This window comes from Staurois parvus, unplaced genomic scaffold, assembly GCF_062004578.1.
Source record: "Staurois parvus isolate SC_StPar_1 unplaced genomic scaffold, SC_StPar_1.0 ptg000525l, whole genome shotgun sequence".
NCBI lineage: Eukaryota > Metazoa > Chordata > Amphibia > Anura > Ranidae > Staurois > Staurois parvus.
Window position 1 is genome coordinate 379,847 of NW_028318321.1, and position 26,656 is coordinate 406,502.

The following is a 26,656-nucleotide window of genomic DNA, read 5'->3' on the forward strand; positions in this document are numbered from 1 at the left end:
AGAGACAAGCTCTTGCAGTGAAGAGTGTTGTTAAGCCTTGAAAGACTTGATCTAAGTCTTGATGGAAAAGATGTGCTAGTAAAAATGTTAGTCTTTTACACAGCATAGCTGAAGAACAGACGTCCATCCTCCAAGAACAATAGCAAAAAACTGAGGCATGCTGTTAGTAGGAGGGATTAATCTGGGCTGGCCTACAGTTTTTTATTTGCCAGTGCCCAATCCCTATGTAGGTGGCAGCATGATCTGAAAGAGAATGACTTCCTGGGTCCTTCAATGGATAATACATTTTATTTTAAATTTTGACTTGATATACATTAGTATTTTTTTAACAGTTATCAGAAAAAAAGACCAGGGCACCATGTTTTGCCTTTATAATTCTGAAACCTCTTTTCAAATATGAAGATTCTGGTTAAGTCCAGTATAAAAGGTATGAAATCGGAAAAGAGAAATTAAAGACTGGTAAATGAATAATTGAATAGAAACATGCATGATTTACCTGGAGAACCAGCTAACGATTCTGTTCTGCTGACAACAAAGGTACGAGACAGGGACAGAGGAACTGTAACCAAGGAGAGAAGAGATGAGAAACTATGGAAGGGTAACACCTGGAAAACACTCTACACCAGTGGCCTCTCAGCTGGAACAGCAGTCAACAAGCTTGACAAAACAAGTCAATATACAAGGGATGCCTGTGCTTGAAAAAAAACTTTAAAACAAGTTTTAAGAATTGAATAATACAAGTTAAGACTGATAAGATTGTAACACCTATTTCCATGCCCATATTTTTCTAAATAGCCCTTCATGTGCCCCACATTGTGAAGTCCAACCTTCTTCCCTGTGTCTGGGTGCCAAACATTTCTCAGACATTTGTGGGTTCAAAATGATAGAGCAAAGCTTGATCCAGAAAGTTTTGGCATGGAATTACAAATGGGTATTTAGACAAAAACAGGCAAGAAAGAGAGATAACTAATACATTAATCTTTATCATAAACCCTTTCACCCTCAAACACGGTTTAATGTTCCCATTTCAGTCTAGAAGATACAGGCAGTCCAGGAAAAAAAAAATAAACCCAACAATACAAATTTCTAAATATCTGGTGTAGTTGTCTCCTTACAGATGAGAAAAGTGACTTATTCAATTACAATACAATCACACTCTCTTCATGTATATAAAAGTATCTTAATATAAAAACATAGGTTTAATTTGTACATACGTATTAAAGTAATTTTTGAATTAAACAGGGCACCAAATTTGGTTAAATCATCAAATGCATAGGTAAAAATGGTTTGGCATAGCAAACCAAAATGCAATGAATGTAATAATGGATATTTGTGTTGAAAGCAATGAGACTACTACAGACAATATGGAAAACACTGTAAATGTTACAGTATGTGTAAACTAGAAATATGGTCATTAAAATTACACAAAGTTTCCTAAATGTGCAGCATTCAGTAAACTATAGAAACCAATTAGCTTTCACATCAGTAAAATGATGCATTTTTCTTGGTTACTATGGGTTAATCTGTTGTGTACCTCTTAAAAACAAGCTAGTAGATGTTTTTTGCAGCGTAGTACAGAAGATGTATTATATATTTAAAAAGGGTAAGTTCAAAGTGGAATATTTTTGGAGGAATCAAGAAAATAAGTGTGTTACCAGCTGAACTGGAACCAATGTAAAATGCTATTAACATGTTACTATGAGAATTGTGGGGGGGAGAAATTGGACAGGTGGCTCTTACATGGTGGTCAGTAGGAAGAATGCAACAACTACAAACAACAAAAATGATCAATGGAGTCATGCTGCTGGCTTTGTCAGGTGGCATTGGCTCTAGAACTGTACAGGCACCATCAAATGGGAGGTCATCCACAGCTCAAAGAGCTTCTAGCACAATTTAAATAATCCATAATTATGGTTGCATATCACAGGAGCGTAAAAAAATTATATTATACACACACGTGGACAGACAACGGAAATGAAAACATTATATTTAGCATCCTGGATTACATTTACCACTTAGGTGGGCAGGGAGATGATGCAACAAGAATAAACTCAATTAAGAATTGGCAAGCAGTATTTAATATTTAATTAATAAATAAGGCATTAAAATCCTTTAGGGGCATCTAGTCTACAAGGTAACCACAGAAGGACAAAACATGGACTTAAGGTTCTATATGTGTAACAGTTTCCTTTCTTTTTTTTCAGTAGGCTTCCATAAATTAGCCCCAGTTTTCATAGTAAAAATCAAACAATTCAGTAAAAATGTGTGTACACAGTTAATTAAAGCCACAAAGCTTGAAAAATCTATACAGCGAGGGACGTGCCAAAACACTTTTGCACCACAAGATGTCACTATAACCTTTACTGAAAATGTCATTCTGTTTCACATTACAGACCAGTTTTTGTTCTATCTAGAATTATGTCTCTGAAAAAACTAAATAAAATACTATAAAAAAATTAAGAGTAATCTAGAGAACATGCTACTATTCTCTAATACTTTACTATCAAAAGTCCTTGATTTTGACTGTCTGTGTAATGTCTTGAATTATTTTTCTTCTACCAACACTATGGAAATGCCATCTTTACACACAACACAAAACCATTCTGTGATTACAAACTGACCAAAACTGACTTTCAAGAATACAGTGTGATTGATTTACTTAAACTAGAGACTGCAAAATCTGGTGCAGTTCTGCAGAGAAACTAGTCAGCTTTCAAGTTTTATTCTCAAAGGATTGGCTGCAAACGCAGAGCCACACCAGAACATCTGACCCCCAGAAGAAGACTATAATGGGCAAATACAAACAAAACTCCCAGGCAACATCCAAAAAGTGCAGAACAAGCTCCCTAGGGTGTGGAGCCTGTGAAAACGGGGAAAGCAGGACAATGTCTTTATTGAGAGAGAAAACTGACAACACCTTCTGGGGAAAGAGGTGCATAAATGGAGAACCACCTAATGCCTGTACAAAACCAAATAAGGAGACTTACAGGGTAAGGCCGCAAGATTCAACACCCGCCATGTGGAAATGATGGCAACCAAGAAGGCAACTTGATCAGAAAGTGAAATTAGGGGAATATCTCTATCGCTTCCAAATGGAAGCTTACAGAGGACCGAAAGAACCAAGTGAAAGTTCCACAGTGGCAACAGGGAACACACGGGGCACTACGTAGAGAACCCCTTGAACAAAGGTATGAATCAAAGACTGCATGGCCAAGTGACATTGATGATCGCTAGAGCAACACTTGGAGAAAGGCAAGCTTTTGAGCAACACTTGGAGAAAGGCAAAACCTGAGCTAATCGAGTAAGAGCATGGATGGGCACCCAGAGTCTTGCTCCAGATGATAAAAGTATTTCAGGTGCAATGATAAATCTTCGCAGAGGTAGACTTGCATGCCTTCAGCATAGTAGGGATCACCGACCAAACAACCCCCTATCTCTCAGAACCTGCTTTTAATAGCTGTGCCGTCAAGGCCAGAGACTGCAATGAAGGCTGGTAGATTGGTCCTTGGGACAGGAGGTCCTCTTGTAGTAACAATTACTAAGGCATCCGTGACCAGCTGCATCAGGTCGACACACCACGGTTGACAACACCATACTGGAGCCACCAAAAGGGCTAGAATCACCTCTGCATCCATCCTGCGTAGCAGGCGAGGGATTGGTTAAGTAGGAGGAAAAACATCAAGATACTGAGCCCACAGCGCCACCAGGGCATCCATCACAACCACTAGGAGTCCCACACTCTCGCCATGAACCTCAATGGGGGTTTATGCCAGCTAGGACCGCCCATTGTCTAGCCCTTTGTGGGGCTATAAACCTGTGGTCAAGAATAGAAGAGCTCTGTCTATCAATGAATGCAAGAGAAAACAGGATCATTGGCTTATATGACTAGGTATTAAAAGTAAACTGGTCCACTTTACTTATATTCACTTAGCTAAGTGACCAGCCTCTACTGCTAGTAAATCAACCCCAAAATAGGAGTGTGGACAAAATAATGGATTTTCTCCTGTCAATGCATTTATGTTTGCACCAAGAAATGCAACCATATGCAAGACTTCTGGCATAAAGAAAAATCTGCTTTTTGATAAGATTCTTTATGAGATAATATGCTTACTTTGCTCCACTCTGTCTGACAGCCACCTCCGTCCCAAGCAACCCATGATGAACTAAACCCTACCTTCCTCCAATGATTACAATTTCATCAGACTTCATAAAAAACTGTAATAAAAAAGTTATTTTTTAAGCATTTTTAGCACTATGCTATTGTTAAAGCTGTCAGAAAGCCGAAAGTAGTAAAACATCCATAGTCCAAGACATTCAAGACTTGTACTACCTTTCCTTCACCAACATAAACACAGTTTATTCAGGAAGAGAGCTTAATAACAGGGAGTAATAAAATAAAAAGCTATAGTCTGTACCTTTATCTTTTAACTACTAAGAGGGTTAAGGATACATCTGAGGCTAAATTAAATAAACAACTTTAAAGTGACACTACACGATAAGACTATTATTTTAGAATCATACCTAAATAGTCCCTATTTATTTACATTGTACTCAATTTTTCATTAAATGCTTATTGTTTATTTTGGCACCCTTTTCTGTCCTGCATGTGTTCCTGAAGTGCTCTTACTTTCACTGACTTCTGTTGCTTAGCAAAGAGCAGTGTGCTTTACTTGCAGTCCCATGCACTGCTCTAAGCACTGTACAAATCTCTCAATCCATTATGCCCTTTTATTTTACGATGCATGTGCTGGAATCTAAACAACAAATGTCAGTACCTCCCACTTCACCTCTCCTCTATGACCTTGAAGAAAAAAAAAAGTAAGTTTGTAGTCAATCTCAGGAGCAGGCATGAAAGAGTGGCTTTGTTCCCACATACAGTGGGTCCTTTGAGAATGAAGGTAGCCATCCTCTAGTAGTAAGTCACAACAACAAAAATAAAAAATAAAAAAATATGGGATTTTTGGTTTACCTGTAAATTCTTTTCTTGGAAAACATCATAGGACACTGAGATGAACTTCAATTTTGTAGCAAGTAATGGGGAACACAAGCTAGAGAGGATGGATCTCTGTGTGCTGTAAAGTATCTATATCTGGCATCCCCCAGCGCAGAGAAATCTCTATGAGCACTTCCAGGTAAAGAGCTCATTCTCCTGGAATCAGCTGTTGACTGTTGAGAAAATCTGCTTAACAATTTTCCACACAAGGAATGTGCACACTGGAGGTCCAGAATGTGAAGTTCTGCCCAAGACAAGAGCAAGTTCCTTACCCCAGACGATCCTCTCCAGAACGTGTACCATCAGTTTCTAGGACATTGCTCCCTTAGAAGGTTGTCTAGTACCCCACAAGGGGGCCTCCCCAGGTCCTAAACAACCTCAGAACCAGAGCCGAAACCTTGGTAAACACCCTAGGGGCAGTGGATAGGTCAAAGGGCAAATTCCACAAATTGATAGTGGTGATCCTCTACTATAAATTGCAGAAGCCATTTGGGAGGATGTGCAGGTAGGCGTCCTTGATATCCCCCAAGTCCCCTTGATGAAGCAAAGCAATCCCCAACTGGGTGGATTCCATCCTGAATTTTTGTATTTTCAGAAAATTGAGACCCTTGGGGTCCAGAATAGGCTGGACGTCACAATTTAACTTGGGAACCATGAACAGGATAGGACAGAAGACATCAGAATCCTTTTATGCAGCACAGGTGCAATGACCTCTTGGACAGCAGTCTTTCCAGGGCTGTGATGACCCCTTGTACTGCAGTCTTTCCAGGGAAGCAAAAAACCCCAAAACACTGTTTTGTGGATCCAAAGCACACAAACCGTGGTGGGGGAAACAGTGAACTCCAGCTTTTAGTCTCTTTATAACATTCTGCAGACCCAGTTGTCTGAGAATTCAGGTGTTCAGACAGTCAGGAAAGGCCAGTAGACATCCCCCACCCACGTTAGTGGGGGTGATGCTTCACTGTGAGGATTTGCTTCCAAAAAAGCATCACTGGTCCCTGCCTTCTTCTTTAGGGACAAGAGCATGCTTTTGGATGTAGGCACCCACGGATGATACAAACAAGTATTTACCCTCTAAGGTTAGCCTCTCAATTTACATAAAAAAGAAAGTGAAAAGTATCCTATTAGGTCAAAGGAAATAGTTGTATCAGGTGTCTGTGGGAAGGGAGCCATCCACAATACTCAAGATTCAACACAATAAAAATGGATTCATGGCTCTGACCACTTCCAACTTTATAATATATGTTGAGTAAAAAAATAATAATAATGAAGGTGAACAAAATAAAGATTAATCCCTGACAGATGTCCTTACAAAAGTCTTTATTAACACATTTAAAAAAAAAAAAGATCTGTGAAAACACATGACATATGGTACCTAGTGAGTTCAGATACACACAGCTGTCATGTCCCCAAATGTGTAGGCATTTAGGCAGAAAGTTATCATAATGCGTATTATTGTAAACTTTACCACATAGCAATAAACAGGCTGATGAAGGGTAAATAATTATAAGAGCCAACTTGGAAAACCAATAAAGGCTTGGTAAATGGATGCATATTCCACTGTAAAATATTGGTTGCTTGGTGTTTCAAGCAGTACAGGCAGTCTAGAGGAGAAATGTGGATAAATAGATGTTGATGGTCCACCAAAGGAAATTAACATATACGTAGTGTTGACATATACGTAGTGCTGACATCATTACTCTCCTCGTGTCTGAAAAAAACATCCCATAGGAGACTCCAAACAGCAATGAAAGTTATTTTATGTAACAGACAAGGATGTCGCCATGGAAGTCCACCAAATGGAGAAATAACCTCTGTGGTCCAGAAGAAATGGTGGGCTTATAAATCAAGGTAATATATCCTCACTTCATAGTTGCCTCATACCTCCCTCGCACAGGCATCAAACATGGATAGAAAGCTTCATCCTTTCTTCAAACGTTGCTGGAGTTCTAATAATTATAATGGGATGTACCAGGATTCACGCACTGTGGAGGCACTATTTTGTGTCTGGATTCTGGTGCAGATGCGCCTTATGACTTTGTACCAGAAACTGCCCAAAAACTCCCATAATACAGGGCAAATACTGACCTGGGGACTGTCACAATACTCCACTAACATACAGAAGCACTCGCCATATGCATAGTTGCAGGGTCCGCAGGCCCAAATTTTCACCCATCATGGCAGGTGAGCCCCACAGGGCTTTCAGTGACTCAACTCCCCTCCAGGTGTGTTCACTGCCCAGGACCAGTAAAACACCCTGCCGGCGAGGTCACCAGATACTCCCCAGAATTCACTGTCCACAGGATCCAGCTCCAATCAGCAGATTATACAGGCCTAACCTAGTCTTATATATGTAGGGGGTCCATGTACAGTCCCTTTTGGCCAACAGGCGATAGTGATAGAACCATATGACAACCACCTTTTATCCCATCAGACATAGAGGCATTCATCGCCTAAGGACATCAGCTAATATTTGACGCTTAGCTGGGCTGGGAGGGGTTATGTCTGAACAGGGGAATTCCTGTCTTTTTATGGCCACTGTCCATTCCCTTGACAGTGGCTATATATATATATTTGGACACAGGCACAATTTTAGTTTTTTTCAGGTATTTACCAAAACATATTCAAGCTATAGTTATATAATGGATATGGACTGAAAGTGCACACTCTTAGGTTTAATTTGAGGGTATGTACATCCAAATGGGAGGAAGGGTTTAGGAATTACAGCTATTAAGAGTAGCCACCCCCCCCCCCCTTTTTCAAGGGACCAAAAGTAATTGGACAATTGAATCAAAAGCTGTTTCATGGCCAGGTGTGGGCTACTCCATTATTTCTTCATCAATTAAGCAGGTAAAAGGTCTGGAGTTGATCCTAAGTGTGGTATTTGCATTTGGAATCTACTGCTGTGAACCTACATCATGCGTTCAAAGGAGCTGTCCATGCAAGTGAAACAGGCCATTGTAAGGCTTCAAAAACTAAACAAATCCATCAGAGAGATAGCAGCAACATTAGGAATGACCAAATCAACAGTTTGGTACATTCAGAGGAAAGAAGAATGCACTGGTGAGCTCAGCAACATAAAAAGGCCTGGACGTCCACGAAAGACAACAGTGGTGGATGATCGCAGGATCCTTTCTATGGTAAAGAAAAACCCATTCACAACATCCAGACAAGTTAAGGACACTCTCCAGAAGGTGGGCGTATCATTGTCAAAGTCTACAATCAAGAGAAGACTTCATGAGAGCAAATACAGAGAGTTCACCACAAGGTGCAAACCATTCATAACCCTGAAGAATAGAAAAGCCAGATTAGACTTTGCCAAAAAACATCTAAAAAAGCCAGACCAGTTCTGGAAAAGCATTCTTTGGACGGATGAAACTAAGATTAATCTGTACCAGAATGACAGGAAGAAAAAAGTGTAGAGAAGGCTTGGAACAGCTCATGATCCAAAGTACACAATGTCATCTGTAAAACATAGTGGAGGCAGTCTGATGGCATGGGCATGCATGGCTTCCAGTGGCACTGGGTCACTGGTGTTTATTGATGATGTGACAGAAGACAGAAGCAGCCGGATGAATTCTACAGTGTTTAGAGATATACTGTCAGCCCAGATTCAGCAAAATGCAGCAAAGTTGATTGGATAGCGCTTCACAGTACAGATGGACAATGATCCAAAACATTGCAAAAGCAACGCAGGAGCTCTTGAAGGAAAATAAGTGTAATATTCTGCAATGGCCGAGTCGATCACCTGACCTCAACCCAACTGAGCATGCATTTCACTTGCTGAAGGCAAAACTAAAGACAGAAAGACCCACAAACAAATAACTGAAGACAGCTGCAGTCAGAGCCTGGAAAAGCATCAGAAAGGAGGAAACCCAGTCTTTGGTAATGTCCATGGGTTCCAGACTTCTGGCAGTCATTGCCAGTAAAGGATTCTCAACAAAATATTAAAAATGAACATTTTATTTATGATTATATTAATTTGCCCAATTACATTTGAGCCTCTGAAAACAGAGGGGCTGTGTATAAAAATAGTTGCAGTTCCTAAAATTTGTACTTGATACTTATGTTCAACCCCTTGAATTAAAGCTGAAAGTCTGCACTTTAAATTCATTTGGATTGTTTTGTTTTAATGTATTCTGGTGGCATACAGAGCCAAAAGTATGAAAATTGTGCCTGTGTCCAAATATATATGGACCTAACTATATATATATATATATATATATATATATATATATACATACATACATACATATATACATACATACACACACATATATTAAAAGAAAAGAAAAGCTTAGTGTCACTTTAAAGTGGTTTCAAACCCTTACATATAAAACACTAAAACACAAAAGTGTCTAGCTTCAGAGATTAAACAAATACTTTTACACAGGTTGTACCTTTTTATCTGCAGCCATCTCTTCTCAACAGCTTTTCAAACTGCACAGTTTACACATCATTTCTGAACGGAGGTGCCCTGAGGCAGTCTCATAGAAAAACATGCACACCTGAGGTTGTCAAACACCTGCTGTATGCTGAAGGGGGCGGGGCCATCTTCCTGGATTGCTTCGTGTCACTTTAAAGTAATAGTAAAGGCTAAAATTAAGGTAAAAAAATGTTATACCTATCTACTCTGTGCAGCCCCAATCCTCTTCTTTTTGGGTCCCCCGCAGGCAGTTCTGGAACCTCCCCTCTGCCGTGTGCCCCCAAAAGTAAGCCTCTTGTAGTTTAACGCAGGTAAATTTATGTGCATTGATGCGGTGTTGCATTTTAAAAGGATAAAGTCACCTTTTATAATAACATGTTACACCCGTATTTAGGATGCAACATGTTACATCTGCAGCAGCCTCCACACACCCCGATTCCCCGTTATGACAGTGGGCAGGGGATCTTCTCCCCGAACCCATTTTTTTTTTTTTAAACGTGGCAGTGTGGTGCTCCACCTGCCCAGCTGTGTCATTCATCCATTCATTGTAGTTCTGTGAAAGGGAGAACTACAATTACAGTCAGCCACTGGAGCTGATGGCTTGCAGTTCTCAATGAACTACCAGTGAGCTCACGAGCACTCTAGGTAGTTCATCAATCTTCCCTGTCATCCAGTAACTGCCTGTTCGTATGAGGTACGGGCAGACAACTACACTGACAGTGCGCAGGAGCCTGCATTTGCTCCTGCAATCCGCTGATCATGAGTCTGTTGCTTTTCAGATTCCTAATAAGAAAAAATAAATGCAGTTTTTTACCTGCAAAAAGATGTGCATTTATTTTCGTATTTTTTTAAAAAGGTGAACTTATCCTTTAAAAGAGAAGTATTTTTCCCCCCACCCCCAAATTATACTAGGTGCAATACCACAGTGGCAGTGAGAACTCGCTAAATGGCCAGCACCCAAACTTTTCAGTAGCAGCAATTTGCAGGTAGAGTGCAAATCCTGCAAGATTGGTGTTTCTGGGCTACTTGTCATGTGACTACCTATTAAAAGAAAAGTAGAACAGCTGCCAAGATGGTGCAGGTCTCTGACAGCAGTGGCAAAAAGCTGCGGTGTTTGGGCCTTAGGGCGGAAAATTAAGTAGGCACTTTCAGGATTAGTTAATTCTGCAGCAATGCTTTAATGCCTGCGGTTCCACTTCCAGCTTTCCACATAGCATGTGTCTCATGCTTGCATTAATAGAGACTTGCATCCTGAAGATTGATGCCATTTTTGTTAGATATACACAGCATGTAAAATGTAACCACACAGAGGCTGAAAGCTCCACAATGACTTTATATGAAAATTTGAAGTAAGTCAGCAGCAGAAACAGCTGTAAAAAGACAGTGCTACCTGGAGATGCTGTGAGTGCCATCACACCATAGTAGGAAAAGGCACCGGCTTCAAATTTCATCCCTTCCTTTCCCGCTTCCACTTCTACTTTCCCCTGCGGATGAACAGGAATTAGTCTCTTCATCAGTATAAGTAGAATGTAAGTAATGCAAGCAGAAACATTGTGACAAAAGCACTAAATATGAATATATATATATCTGAATTTAGTTAATGTAAGGAATCATATTTTCATTCTCCAGCTATCAGTTTTCAGTGCAGATTTGAAAATTAAGGGTTCCCATAAATCCATATACTTTGAACACATTTTTTGCTGGCACACACATCTAATGCACCGTAAACTCCAAATATTGATGTGTAAAAGTGCACTGCTAGTTTTTTTGTTTTTTTTTCTTAATTCTGTGCGGTTTTCTGACATTGGCCAAAAAAAAGAACACACAGTTAAAGAAGAGAATAGGTAATTGCACTTAGCCCCTCTACTGCTTAATATATTTAATAAAATAACAAAATATGGACAGGCAAGGTTGTGAAACCATAAACGTGACTATAAAGAAAATATTGCAATAATAAAAACAAACTGTTGACTAAAAGTATACCATTTTCCTGTTAGGACAGTAACCATAATTATCATAGTTACTAAAGGATGACTTTGTTGATCTTTTAATGGAGAGAAAAAAAGGGTTTACAACTATCTACATAAAAAGCTAGATTCCTGGTTGTCATGCTGACTTTGTATGTCCAAATTTTGATCTATGTATTGCCAATAAATTCAAGAGGAGTTTATCTAGTTATAAACAAGACTGTTAGTATATTATTGCTCTATCACCACTTGGAGCCAATCAGCTGCAGCGCTGTTCAGTGTATTCCAGGAGCTGGGGAGTCCTGTTACAACAATACAATAGCACAGGATTCCCCAATCCACCTCGAATTTGTTGACAGGGGAATCGGTAGGATTTAAGTTTTTGATCAGCTGGCTGTCTGATAAAAAAAAGATCCGTCTATGGCCAGGTTCAGACACTTAAACAGGAGAAAATGTACGAAGATTAGGAGCTTTAACTTCACTTGCTATATTCCTGTTCCAGGTCTGTGATTCCAATGGAAAAAAAGCTAGAGACAGTCAAAGTATTAGCATTTGCAGAGGGTGCCCATGGAAGCCTACATATTTTCCTAATGACAAGGGCCCTTAAAGTGGACCTGTCATTGAAATTTACACTTAACATGAATCAACAGAGCACAGGTCAGATTTACTGCTTGACATTTCAAAGAAGAAAATTTCTTGCAAAGAATAAAAATCAAATATGGCTTCCTTGTGCAATTTAAAGTCTAAAGCAGCCTAAGCAGGATGTCAATATGTCTACCTAGGAGCATTGAGGGCCTTCCCTACAGACAGAGTCAACTGTTTTCAATCCGAGAGATCCTGCCTGGCATAAGCTCTATGAGATAAGGGAACCGGCAAGCAACAAAAGGAGCAAAGCCTATATAAGCAAATATGGGCACCACTTAATTCCAAAGGAAACCCAGCAACATTTTTTCAAACAACATACACTGTTAAGGTTATATTACGCTGTTTTCTTTCATGTACGAAACTAAAAGCATTGCAAGAAACTATAGGGCTACATTACACAACCACACCTGCATTTGAATACCCAGTACTTCATCGGGGATGTTGTCATCCACTCAAACACAAGCTGGTGCATGGGTTCAGGGAGAAGGTTGTATGCAAGCACCAACTGGGTTGACTGTGATGCTGCTGAAAACCACATTTGCAAAGCATGGGCCAGTGTAGTATCAACTCCTGTAATCCCTTGCAAAAAAGGGCACTCTGGAGAGGGAGAGACAGCATTCTCAACCAATCACTGTTATACTGGGAAAATGTTCATGGTGGGGGATAACAATGTGTTTGCTGCTCGTTTGTTGTTCAATTACTGTCTGAGGCAGTAATTGCTTACCTGCAGTATAGTCTGCAAAGATGTTCAGGGCCTTGCTAAACTGCTTGGATTACAAAACTGGCTAAACAGAATTACAAATCTTAAAAAAGTTGTTTGCGTGTACAGTATACATTCCATGATTTAGCCTTTAAAACCTTTCATATTTAATTCTCAGATGCAGCAATCACACACATATTCAATTCTGGGTAACCTAATGCCTTTAAACTAGAATTGAACACCAAAAACTGATTTTGGGGCTAATACCTGATCTCAGCGGAGTAAATATCAAAAAGACTGAGCAGACCTGAGCACAGCAGTATGTACATTTCATTAACTGAGAACTAAAGCCGTCCACAGAAGGTTCGAATCTTGGCCAGTTCAGCAGGGCCCGGACGAAATTCGAACCATGTATGGCAGGTGGGCAGGCTGAATGTACCCAAGTTGATAGATAGATCAACTTGGAGATCAACTTGGGTACAACCAGCCAGCTGAATTTTACATGCAATTATAGCTAGCGGCTGTTCTAGCCGCTAGTAATAATCACTGCCTTTTCCCAGTGGAGGTGGCTTACCTCGCCAGGAAAACACAATGGCTCTATGGGAGGGATTCCCCTGTCAACACTATCTGTGTTGATGGGGGTATCGAGCGATTTTCTTTCTTGCAACACGTGGTTGCAGGAAAGAAATTAGCACCGTCTATGGCTTGCCTAAGAATGGGCAGTACAAGGCCAAATACACATTGTTGGAGTTTCTATATCTAATCTGTGATAACCTATTGTCCAAAGGTTACATTTAAAGAAAATCTTTATAAATACTTATCAGGCTTTACAAATCAAACATAGTGAAATAGCAGCAACTGATAATTCCATCTACTCTTACTGCTAGATTCCAAAGAAACTTTACAGCATTTGAGGCCTTTGTTTTAATACTCTAGGGAAATACTGAGTACAAAAGTCTGGTAAACATTGCTCATCAAGGGTTTAACAAAGTGAAAGGTTATATATTTTGATTGTTTTATATATAAATATATAATATATAAAGTTGTCTGTATTATATAATGTAATAAAAACAATATACATGCATATACACACACTCTCCTGTAATTAAATTAGTTGAAATATCCAACATATGGCAAAAATGGTAAAGTGTATAAAGCGCTCCGCATCCAGCCTGACCTGTAAAACAAGCACAAAGTAATCCACCGGCTTATTGCGCTGGTAGAGGTAGTATTCAGGAGACTTCTTGTTCCGGTCATCAAATTTCAGTTCCTGGATGACGTTGGGATGTTTGAGCAGCCTCAGAAGAATCTTCTCTGACATCTGACATGAGCTAAAGGCATCCACTTCTGCCAGGAAACACAGCAAAGCTTATTAAAACCTGCATCGCCAAGAGGTTATGAACAATTACCTGCAGCAAATTTTTGATTCCAGGAACCAGTTTATAACACCTGAACAGATAACAGAGATGATTAAAAAAACCTGGAACAAAGGGGTCAATAACCATAATGATCTCTCATTTCACTTTTCCATCTGAACCTTGGCTACTACGATCAGTGCTCCAGTTTTCCAAATCAACTCCATTATATATTGCATCAACAGACACATGCTGAAATATTGAGGCTGTTTTAATAAAGGATTTGAGAATGTTCACACAATATAATGCATGTAGGTGCACCTCAAATTATCCAGTAATGAGCCGGGTAAAATTGGTTAAACTGATTCTTCTTTTAACATGATTGAAGATTGACTTCAAATTATGCAAACATTTTCAACACTTCTAAAAACAGGACAATACCATATTACTAGTGGAACTGTATTACATTCATTCTAGAGCAGATTTGCCTAAAAACTAACCAATGTTGGGCCCTGCAGGAACTAACTAAATATCAGTTACATTTAAAACTCCTTCAAGGGTCACTTCATCCCCGCATGTGCGTGGTGTGTTGATCATGCATTTTCATGCGCATTGCTTTACGTTTTTATGCACACTGGCATGCGCTATGTCATCCGTTGAGGTGACTGACCGGTCTCTGGAAGGGTTGGCATACTAATACTTTTATATCTTTACTTTCAGCTGTATTGTGTTAAAATGGAAGCTAAATAGAGGTTAAATTTTAAACACAATGTCCATGTACTTATTTGCCCTAGCAGTGACTTGCGTTGATCCAGTGCACAAAAATGCAGGTCACTGCACACAGTGTGAAGCCCTAGAGGTGAACTGTCAGAGTAGCAATATGAAACATACCCCTTGCCCCTGCTATTTTTTTTTTTTTGCTCAACATCCTGGTCATTTATCAGTCAAGCAAGTAGTTTTATTTTTTGGTGCATTCATTATCTAAAACAAACTGGGACCACTCATCTTGGCTGAGATACACAGGATGGTCTGGGAACTCTAGTACAGTGTTTCTCAATCTTTTTTCAGTCAAGGCACCCTTTAAAATTTTGGACAGTCTTGAGGAACCACATTCTAAAATGTGAAAAACCATTCTAATAGTTTTATATAATGCAGCAACATCCACACATGTAGAACAGACAACATTAGAGGTGATTTATTCTTCCAAAGCAAATACACTTTTGCACACTGGTACTGAGTAGTATTCCAGTGTTTCTCTTCTCCCTCAGTTTTTCTCCATCACTGGGCTAATGTGACCCCTGCACTGATGGAGAGGGACAGGGGATGATCAAACTAGTATGCTGTGCAGGCAGCTGACATCCTCCTTATCAACTGATGATGCCATTGGTTGTTAGGACACCAGTGGTTAGAAGATTGTACTGGTGCACAATGAAAACCTTTGGCTTTGTGTAACTAAAAGCCAGGCTTGTTTCACCCGCTGGCTTGTATACAAGTTTTAGGCAATTTTTAGACATTTTACCAAGGCATCCCTGAAGAAACCTCAAGGCACCCTGGTTGAGAAAGGCTGCTCTAGTATATGGTGGATAGATATCACTGATAGAACTGCAATGTCATGGTATAGAAGTGGACGTCTAAACCTGGCCATGCACGGTTTGAATTTTTGCCAGCTACTGATGAATTATTCACTTACGCCAGCCATACATGGATCAAACTTCGGCTGGTTTAGCAGGGACTGGCCGAGATTCAATCTATGTGTGGGCAAGCTGACTGTACCAAAGTCAATCCATCGATCATCTTGGGTACATCCAGCCTTTCGTATTTTTTTAAATTCAATCACTATGCCCCCACCAGAAAAACACAATAGCACTGCCGGAGGCATTCACCTATCAACACTTTGTTGATCAAGTGATTTTATTTCCTTCCACCCTTGGTAGTAGGAAAGAAAATCAAGTAATCTATGGGCTGCTTTAGTGGCCCACCAAACATCCTTTGACTTAAAAATCAAAGGAGCTGGGTAGAAAATTGTGGGCTGAACAGCAGCTGCATCCAGTCAGATGCAGCCACTGTTCAGGAATTCTAGCAGTAGGCAAAGTGGGAAGTTCATCCATCCACGCTGTATAGCATGGATGGAGGAATCGTCTAGATTTTTTTCTAAAATCTAAGTGTATGGCCAGCTTTAATTGTTTAGCATGCATCAATAACAGGCATTGTTAGACTTCTCTTTTACATGTTTTACTTATTTAACCTTTATATACATGTTTATATTGTGGGTTTTTTTTTTAACATTGGCTAACTTTCCTTTTAAGTCATGCAATAAAATGTGAACTTTACATGCAAAATGTTCTTGGAAATCAAAAGAAAAATAAACAGTTTCCAATTGAACATATTTCCATTTTCAAAACCAGCATGTAGTGTTGCGCTGCTCAAACTGCATCCACTCTAGTGAAAAGTAAACTATTGACATAGACATATATATGTGCAAAAACATGAAATAATCACTTTACAGTATAGGGTAGAGATAATAGTCCCATAAAGTCTATTCAGAAATATAGGTGAAAAACATTTTTATACTGGTGAGTAAGCCCACTATCCCAGTGCTGTAAACATTTCAAACAGTGTGCACCACGGTAATATCTGTGATTTATAGATGGACCCTCACCTTCATGTATTGACCTGTATAAAAAGACAGGTTAAACAGGCATCTCCCCTCTTAGTGGAGGCAAGGAGTATCCTCTCCTCTGATGATAATCCACCTCTTTTTATGGCCACTGTATCCTCAATGCTATTCCTTTATCAGCATAGCTGGCTCTGTAGAACTCCGAACCATATCTGACGATACGCGTGGGGAGGAGCCAGGTGATGTTAGAGCCGGAACATCGCTAGTATGGTCAGAGAAGCTGTACATTGTAAGCTGTAGTTTGCAGCTATACTTTTCTGTGAGATTTACTACTGTCAAATGTGAGTTCAATTTTAAATAAATTATTTGTGGATTTTATGAAATGTGCTGCACTATGGTCGCTTTGTATGGTTGTGAGTTCTACCTACAGAGCCAGCTATGCTGATAAAGGAATAGCATTGAGGATACAATGGGCATAAAGAGAGGCAGATTATCAGAGGAGAGGATATACCTTACCCCCACTAAGAGGGGAGATGCCGGTTTGACCTGTCTTTATATAGGAATCAATACATGAAGGTGAGGGTCCATCTATAAATCACGGATATTACCAGTGGTGCCAACTGAAAGATTCACAGCACTAGGATACTGGGCTTACTCACCAGTATAAAAATGTTTTTCACCTATATTACTAAAGAGACTTTATGGGACTATTATCTCTACCCTATACTGTCAAGTGATTATTTCATGTTTTTGCATATGTGTGTCTATGTCAATAGTTCCGTTTTCATTAGAGTGGATTCAGTTTGAGCAGCACAACACTATACACTGGTTTTGCACTTATTGTTCATGTGATGAGCACACACTTTATGTGTTTGCAGCAGCTCAATATTTTGGTTTGTTCAAATAATATATTATTGTTTATTTATTGGGCAGTGCACAATTTTTTTTATCATTTTTATTTCCATTTTCATTCATAAAAATCCATCGAACATGATTTTTTGATGTATCCACATTATAATGCAGTGATAAAAAAGAAGTTTACTAGAGAACAGGTGTTGACCTTGGCTGCTGTGTTGCATTTGTTTTGAAAAGAATGTCACAGATGCCCACAGGAAGCAAGTACGCGGGAACAGAGGGGACATTGGGAACTACTCCAACCTTCACTACCCTCCTTTCTCCCATCTCCAGTCAGGAACCAGCGCCAAGATTGTTGGTGATCTCAAACTGTGATAAGCTAAACTTGCCTGTTGCTAAGAAACGGTGCATAGCCAAGAGAAGCTGTGGTGATATTTTAACCTTCATTTCATTATCGGTTTGCTTAAAAGCGGAGAAATCTTGCTTCCTCTCTCGATGTGTTATTTTCTTTTTCGTCCTGTTATCAGCTATTAGAGTTGAAGGAAAGAGGGAAAAAAGAAACATCGTTACGTGTAATATGCAAATCTAATGCTTATTCCATAACCACAAGTTAAAGTGACATCCTGTTAAATCTATATAGGTCTTATGCAGTAGAAGAAAAGTAGAGCTATGATGACGTGTTTAGGTGTAGTAACCCATAGAATCCAAGCAAGTTTAGAGAAGTCTGACCACAGGAAGATAATCTGGAAAGGAAAACTTGTGCTGGGGGGAATATAGGGGGCTGCCACTGCTAGTCTATCTCAAGAATGCTAGCTGCTTGCTGTCCCTCCATTCAATAATTTTGAGTCATTGACCTGAAACAGATCAGCTTTCTCAAAAGATACACAAAGCAAAGCCAGGGTAATATCAGAAATCCTAATCTTTGTGCTTTCTTCATTTGGTCAGAGAGTCAAACTATCGAATCTACTGGATTGGCACGACAGCTAAAAATGGAAAATGGCAGACCACGTAATCTTAGGATAGGTTTCCTTTCAAATGTGCCAACAGACCTAGCCCACCTGGGCTTTCAATACATTGGTGTGCTGTAAGAAAAGGTTTACACGAAGGAAGTGTCATAAATTTATGCCAGCATAATAGCACAGAATGTCTACAGCAAGCACACACAAGCCTAGTGGAGCTACACCAGTAAGCAAAAATAAATTGTTGGGTGGAATTTTATGACTTGAAGACATGGTGATGTGAGCCACCGTAGTTTTGTGAACCCCCACTAAATGCGTGCTGGATAATGTGTGGTTTACAATGGCCATGCTGAACATGTTGAATGCTTACTATCATCTAGCCCACTTTAGAGAGTGATATCAGAGACTAGGGGGTTGATTTACTAAAGGCAAATATACTGTGCACTGCAAGTGCAGTTTCACCAGAGCTTAGTAAATGAGGTACAGCTTCACTTTTCAAAGAATACACAATCATATGCAGGGGAAATAAAAGAAAATTATTTTTGCTGCACATGAATGGATGATAGAAATCAGAAGAGCTTCACCTCATTTCAAAGTTTCCCCAGATCTAGGGTAACTGCACCGCCGTGCACAGACTATTCACCTTTAGTAAATTAACCCCATTATGTTTGATAAGACGTAGGGCACTGCATACTTTTTAGAGGGAAAATAGACCACTCCTCCATATACTGGGTACAGTACCTATCTACCAACTTCATATAAAACACTGGAAACCTCTAAGAGCCAAGATAACAGAACAAACAAAAAGATACACCCCTCTATGCTGCATGACAGCCTAAGATTGTTATATTTCATGTTTGTCCATCACAGAATATTCAGGGTAACATTCAGAAACATAATTATTGCTTAACCATTTGACCTCCAGAAGATTTACTCCCACCTTCATGACGAGGCCATTTTTGGTGATACAGTACTGTGTTACTTTAACAATTGCGTGGTCATGCAACACTGTACATAAATACATTTTATATACTTTTTTCCCACAAATAGAGCTTTTTTTTGGTGGTATTTGATTACCTCTGGGTTTGTTTGTTTTTTGAGCAATAAACAAAAAAAAAAGACAGATTAAAAAAAGACAAAATTTACTTTTGCTACAAAACATATCCAGCTAAAAAAATTTAGAAAGCACATTTCTTCAAAAGACCAAAATATGTGCTACATATTTGGTAAAAGAGAAAAAAATCCCAATAAGTGTATATTGATTGATTTGCACAAAAGTTATAGGATCTACAAGTGGCAGTATATATATATATATATATATATATATATATATATATATATATATATATATATATATATATATATACACACACACACACACATATACATATATACACACGTACACACACTAGTAATGGCAGTGATCAGCGACTTAGACTGTCAGCTGCAAAATCACAGTCCCGCTATGACACTAACTGACATTTTGTGGGAACCAGTGACACGAATACAGTGATCAGTGTTAAAATATACACTGTCACTGTAATTAATGACACTGGCTGAAAAGGGATTAAACATCTAGGGTGATCAAAGGGTTAATTGTGTGCCTAGCCAGTGTTTTTGTGTTTGCTATGTGCGGTTTTTACTAGGAAATCAGATAGATTTTAATAAAATCTAGCAGATCGCCGTTGATATAACAGCTCTGCCTTGTTTACATAGGCAGAGCTGTTTTATTTGTCTCGTCAGTGATCAACAGGTGCCGGCACATATCCATTGGCCGTCAACTGTTGATCGGCTTCTGCTGTGTCCAATCACAGCAGAAACAGCGCTCTGGCAGCAGGTGCGCCCCCCCAGTGGCAGAAGTGCAAAATCAAATTTATGTACGTGATTATGCACAGAATGTCCACCCTGTAGCCGTAAATCTGCTATAGGGTGGATGGCAAGTGGTTAATCAAACTTGTAAAAGCAATCTAGTGACTGCAGACTACAATTACTTGGGTTGGTGGTTACACTACCTTCAGCTTAGGCCATTTAATTTGCATCTTTCTAAACCAGGCAGAGAGCATAGGAACGCGACACTCTTTGAGTCTATTTGTCTCAGGCGCTGATAGCCTCCCGTGCCATATGTACATTATATGGTATACTCTTTTGTCACAAGTTCTTTAATCACCTGTATTATACCAAGCAGTGGGAAAGGGAATTGGGCCATAGGTTTACTGATGAAGAATAAGAAAAACAAGCATACAAACGCCTCAATCGCTTTGGCAATGCTAAAATGTATTTGGTCTTGCCAAGGTAGAGACTAATATTTCCTAAACTAGCAATAGTTTAGGCAATTGGTGACCAATGTTCCTAGTGGATTGCTGGCTGATGGAAGATACATTAGTCTATACTACTGTGGGGAAGGGGATTCCCCATGGTCGGGTGGTGAAAAGTACTTCATTGTGTTAATTTAAATTGCACAAAAGCAATTTCAGAAATACTGTATATTATAGGAATCTCTTTATCCTAAATATCTATGTAAAATGTGTACTGGAATGATAGGTATTGGTACATTATTGGTACACAGCTGAGACAGACCATACACCTTTATTAACGTTAAGAGCATTTTCCCTGAGACCTAGTGAGTAGTGTCCTTTCAGAATGGTTATGGTCTGTTGCCAAGGGGACAGACCAAGGTTTTTGGGTTTTTTTTTCCCCCCTAGAAAATTAATAAATAAATATTTTAACTGTTTTTGTGCCCCACTGGGGTGAACTCCTCTCACTGTCTGTTTTAAAATCCTTAAAATCCGTAAAATGCTCAGGAAATGGGAAGATTTATGAAGATTCTGATTTTTCCTCACCCTCTGTTATGTCTTACCAGCTAGCATTTTTAGAAGGTCAGAGATGCCAGCCTATAAATATTTTCCAAGTATAGGTTCATCCTGGTTTTACCCTGCCCTGGAATAAATATGATGCTAAATCAGATGGCTCAAAAATAAAGAGGTTAGTCCTTAGAAATTGCTCTAAATGTATGATCTTTAATATTAAGGAAATAGGTCTTGACAGACATATGGAGACTGTTTCAGATAAGCTGAAAATGCTAGTTGTCTCTGGTTATAACATTTAATGAACAAGAGACCTAAAAGTTGTATGTGGGGAATGAAGTCTGAACTTGTGTACTTTTTCAATGTCAGTGGATCAGTAAATATTAAAGCTAATGGGTTCGATATATTACAAAGTATAGGGCAGCTCTTGCTGGTGACACAAACATAATATAGAAACTCCTAAACTAAAGAAAAAATACATAGCTTCAATCCAGCTTCCTGATTTTAACTCACTGTATAGATCAGTCTCATCTAGGATTTCAGATTTGATAATTTCTTCAATAACATCTTCAAGGGTAACAATTCCGAGCACCTCATAAAACGGGTCCCCTTCTCCTTCATTGTTCACCCTCTGTACAATCGCCAAGTGAGATTTACCTGCAGGAAGAAAACATACCATGATTTACTCTGGATCTAACACATTGTCATGGTTTTTCTTTTTGATTTAGGTAAACTTAGAATTTAGAAAAAAAAATAGCGCTGGCTGCATTAGTTTTCTTTTCTTAGGTCGCTTTCCCTGTTTTCACCTGGTGATCTGGCCAGTATACCTCCTCTATAGTATATACAAAGTTACATTGGTTCAAGCTAGAACAATGTCCTATGTAAAAATATACTATGCCTGGCATTCATCTTTAAAGTGTCACTAAACCCACATCATTAAAAACTATCAATAAATGCTGTATTACATGTTGTTCATACTCATTCATTATGAGATTAGTTTTCTGTTTTCTGCAAAAAGCCTGGTTGATTCTGCTGTTCTCTATCTCCCCCTCCTGTCCATGTCTCCAATGCAGTTTGGGATTTTGCAGAGCAATGTAGGCAGCTAGTGCACATGCTCAGTTTTCAGTGTATTACTACCCTGAGCATTTTCACCCTCTCACATCTGAACAGTCCATGTGACTACAGAGTCACACACGTGGGCATAAAACCACAATGGGGGTGGCTAAACACAATGGGGGTGGGATATTACATATTTATAGGTATAGACTTTACCTGCCTGTTATTCTAAGACACTTGCTGGAGGGGCAGAAATCTGCCCACACCATGCTACTGCCAAAAAATATTATAGATTTTACTTAAAATATATATTTGTATGATGATTTAAAACAGCTTATGCATATTATTTATTTTTACTTTGCATTAAAAAAGGCTGTTTTTCTTTTATTTTAAACGTGACCCGTAGCAGAGGACTAGAAGCACTGCTTCTTTGCACTAAATGTCATTTCTGTCTGCTGCTCCGTTCCTCCCCTATCAGCATGAGTCACTTCTGACAAGCTTTCCTGACACCAAGAGAAAAATGGTGACAGGGGAGGGACCTCCAGCAAAATGACAGGATGTTAAAAAAAAAAAAAAACAAAAAAACTCTCTTAGAAGCTGTCCTCTGGCAGCAGCATTTTTGCAGAAAAAGCGCCTGATGCTTTTAAAAGTATCTAACGCTTTTAGAAGTGTTTAGGCACGTTTACAAGTGTCGAGCGCTTGGGTGTTAATGCATTTCATTGGCCAGAATGATAATTTATTCTAGCCACTGAAATGAATTAACGCTAAAAGCGACTAGTGTTTAGGTGTGAAGCCACCTCAAGCATTTTTTCTGCCAAAATGCTGCTGCTCCTGGATGCACTGGCCCTGGTTTTTTTTCCTGCTGGCAAATGCAATTGCTACTAAGCTTCTAAAAGTCTATGTATGCATGGACACATAACAGAGGGCCGTATAGAAGCAGCAAAAAAAAAAAACAAAAAAAAAACCTGACGCCCCTAAAAGTGGCTGCAAAAACACCCTGTGTGCATGAGGTCTTATAAATTCAGCACTTTGAACAAATATACAGAAGATTGCAGATAGGCAGGCACAGGAGCGGACTGACCATATGGAAACTCGGGCACTGCCCGAGGTCAGTAGGGGATGAGATGCCCCTGGTACCTTTTTCATAGGCTTTTTTGAGTTTGGGCAAGGACACAGGGGCCCTATTGCCCAGGGGCCCAATGAGTTGTCAGCTCACCCCTGGGCAGGTATAACATATGGAGGAGCATTGCACTATTTATGTGCACTTCTGGTCAGTGTGCATTGTTACCCGAGGTCACCTTTATTGGGACTTTTTTATATATATTTTTATGTCACATTTATATTTTTAGCGCTGCACTTTATTTTGTATTTTCATGTGAGGATTTTTTTGGTTATCCTGTGTGTTTCAGCTGCTTGTCCATCTAAAGCGCTCACTTTTTTGCTCTCTGTTTCATATGTAGGAGGATTTGTTTCATCTCTGTGTGTCACCTGAGGCTGGTCACTATACTGGGTATATGTAAGGATTTACAACCACTTGAAGTAAAAAAGGTGAATTACTATGAATACACCTAGTTTTACTGACCAAGCTCATTCTTAGTGGCAGCCGTTTTTTACAAATTCAGAAGTGGCTTGGGATAAAGGGAGGCATGTATGCCTCATTCCAATATCTCCTTGGTTACCTGAGAATTTCTGCTGCTCAGAAGTGCAGTCTAATCCCAGGTAATTATCAGCAAGCGGTAAAGTTGCAAAGCTTGCTAAATTTATCAGAATAATTTAAGAGCTATAAACATTATCACAGCATTTGAGGAAAGATCCCATCACGCTTACGGATCTTTGCAGCACCATGCCAAGAACTGAAAGCCCAGAGTCCCATATGAAAACTCGTGCCATGTATGGCATAGAACCAAAATAGCAGGAATTTAGTTTTTGTGATGAACAGAGGACAGAAATAATAAATTTGCCCACAAACCAGACAAAAATAATACTTTGCCAGGCTAATTTAGTGCAAGCATTAAATAAATCCAAGAATGAAGAGCTCGCTTTCTAGCTGACATAAACAATAGAGCAGCACAATAAATATCATTTTCCCAGGGTCTGTCGTAAGTGGTTAAAAATTCCTGGTGAATGCTCTTTGCTGAAAGTTGAAATTCTTTAGCTATTCTCAGCTTGTGATCATTTAATAGGAATTTTCCAAAGCAGGGTCTAATATTAGACTTAAAATGAAGTTTCCATTTCGCTCCAGTTATATTCTCACCAAATAACTGCTATATAATCTGATTGTCTTGGAGCCACTAATTTAAATGCAGATAGACATACTTTACATACCAGCTGAGGACCAAGATTTTCTATTGAAGGGAGATCAGGTTTAATTATTGATTGAATAGCGAAGACCACAAATATCTATAATGAAACTTTAAGGCCTGGTTCACACCTTTGCACTATGGGCTTTATGGAATGCATAAAAAAGCATGTGCCATAAAAATACATAAAATCTAAAGAGCCTGTTCACATATGTGCAAAGTGTTGCAGTGTGTTAGTAAAAATGAGCCATATCTGATTTTCTGTACATTTTCATGTGCTGTGATGCCCAAATGAATAGTGAAAATAAGTAAAAATACAGTACAATGGACACTAAAAAATGTACTGAAAAGTGGACAGGGATAGATTATATAGAAAATGATAATGAAAACAAACAAAACTGAATGAAACAATGGGGGGAGCTGCACAACAAAAAATGATAATGCCTGACTACAAATCAGATGGTGATTGGCTATGGGACAATTCTTTTTGTGTTGAATCTTAAAACAAATGCATCAGATGACCAACCATTTACATGAGAATGATTGGTCAGAAAGATCTCCTGTTGCTCACAGACCTAATAAACATCACTAAAAGATGTGCTTGAAACTGGCAGGATCAGGAAACTGCATTCTTGTGTCTATAGGATTTTACAATGTCATTGGCAATGTCCCTGTTGTGGGAGTGTAAATATCTTGTTAGCCCTTAAGACAGTAATCCCCAATTGTTGACTCGTCTGTTAAGCCACTGTGATCCTTCTAGACCAGGGGTGCCCAACCTAGGCCCAAGAAGACTATATGAATGCAGACCAGCACAAAATCGTAAACTTGCTTAAAAATGCTAATTTTTTTCCCGGTTATTTTGTAATAATGCATTTACACTCCGAGAACACATGCATGTTTTATCTTCCCAAAGTAAAATATCCCACTTTTCACAATCATGCCTTATTCATGTCATCACTTTTCAGCAGCATCTATATTTGTGAGCAACTATTTTCAAGGATGAAGCACATGAAGGGCAAAATTAGAACCAAAATTTGTGATGAGCACCTCTAGAATTAATTGAGCTACATCCATCAAACCAGATACTGATGCATTACTTTATCAAAAACAATGTCAAATATCACACTAATTTTATGTTGCCCTCTTTTACTTTTATAATATAAAATAAAAGTTTTATTACACATATAGGTACATTTTCTACATCAGTGTTGGTCAACTTGTGATCTGCCAGACTTTTTCTGCTCATCAGCTGTCCTTATTGTTAGAGTGTTTTCTGTGTGGCCCACGACAATTCCTCTTCCTCCAATATGGCCCTGGAAAGTCAAAAGGTTTGACAACCCTATTCTAGACCAACCTAGCATATGGGGAAAAAAGGAAGGCAGGTGGATAGGATAACACTGACATTTTTTGGCAAACAGCATGAAGTACATACAGCCTCATCTCTGGGCAGCGTTGCCATTTCCTCACACCATTTAGATCTTTTCGGGAAAACCACTTAAAGGCTAAGTTCACCTTTGGAACCATGTTACATGTAACATGTTCCATCTCCTGCAGCTCTCCCCCTCCCTGACAGCAGGTGAGGGATCTTGCACCTGCCATTATAATCTGAAAAGAGCACAGCTGTGTGGGGGCTCTACCTCCACACAGAGCTGTGAATGAATGAACTACAAGTATCGACAGACTTTGTGGCTGATGGCTTACAGTTCTCAGTGGATTCTGACAGCATTCTCGTAGTCCATTGATTCCTCCTGTCACTCAGTAACTGCCTGTTTGTACGAACTACGAGCAGACAGCTTGCACTGACAATCTGCAGAAGCCAAGCATTGAACCTGCAATCTGCTGATCGTGGGAGCAATGCACCTTTTTTACCTGCAAAAAATGTGCATTTATATATATATTTTTTTTTAAAGGTGAACTTATCCTTTAACCCTTTGAGGACCGTAAGATCACGGAACACCAAAAGAATCAATTTTTTGTTT

General features: G+C 39.2%; 1 protein-coding gene across 2 annotated transcripts in view; it reads right to left on the reverse strand.

Annotated features, from left to right (window-relative positions):
• Positions 1-26,656, reverse strand: part of CNNM2 (cyclin and CBS domain divalent metal cation transport mediator 2) — a 227,019-nt gene that overhangs the window by 26,241 nt on the left and 174,122 nt on the right. Inside the window, exons 2-6 of one of the 2 annotated variants that reach the window (XM_089690243.1) lie at positions 21,835-21,978; positions 17,948-18,085; positions 13,909-14,078; positions 10,810-10,903; positions 497-559 (exon numbers count right to left, since the gene is read on the reverse strand). In XM_089690243.1, coding sequence (XP_089546369.1) covers positions 497-559; positions 10,810-10,903; positions 13,909-14,078; positions 17,948-18,085; positions 21,835-21,978 — 609 coding nt within the window. The remainder of the gene's footprint in view (positions 1-496; positions 560-10,809; positions 10,904-13,908; positions 14,079-17,947; positions 18,086-21,834; positions 21,979-26,656) is intronic. The other variant, XM_089690244.1, reaches the window with a different exon arrangement.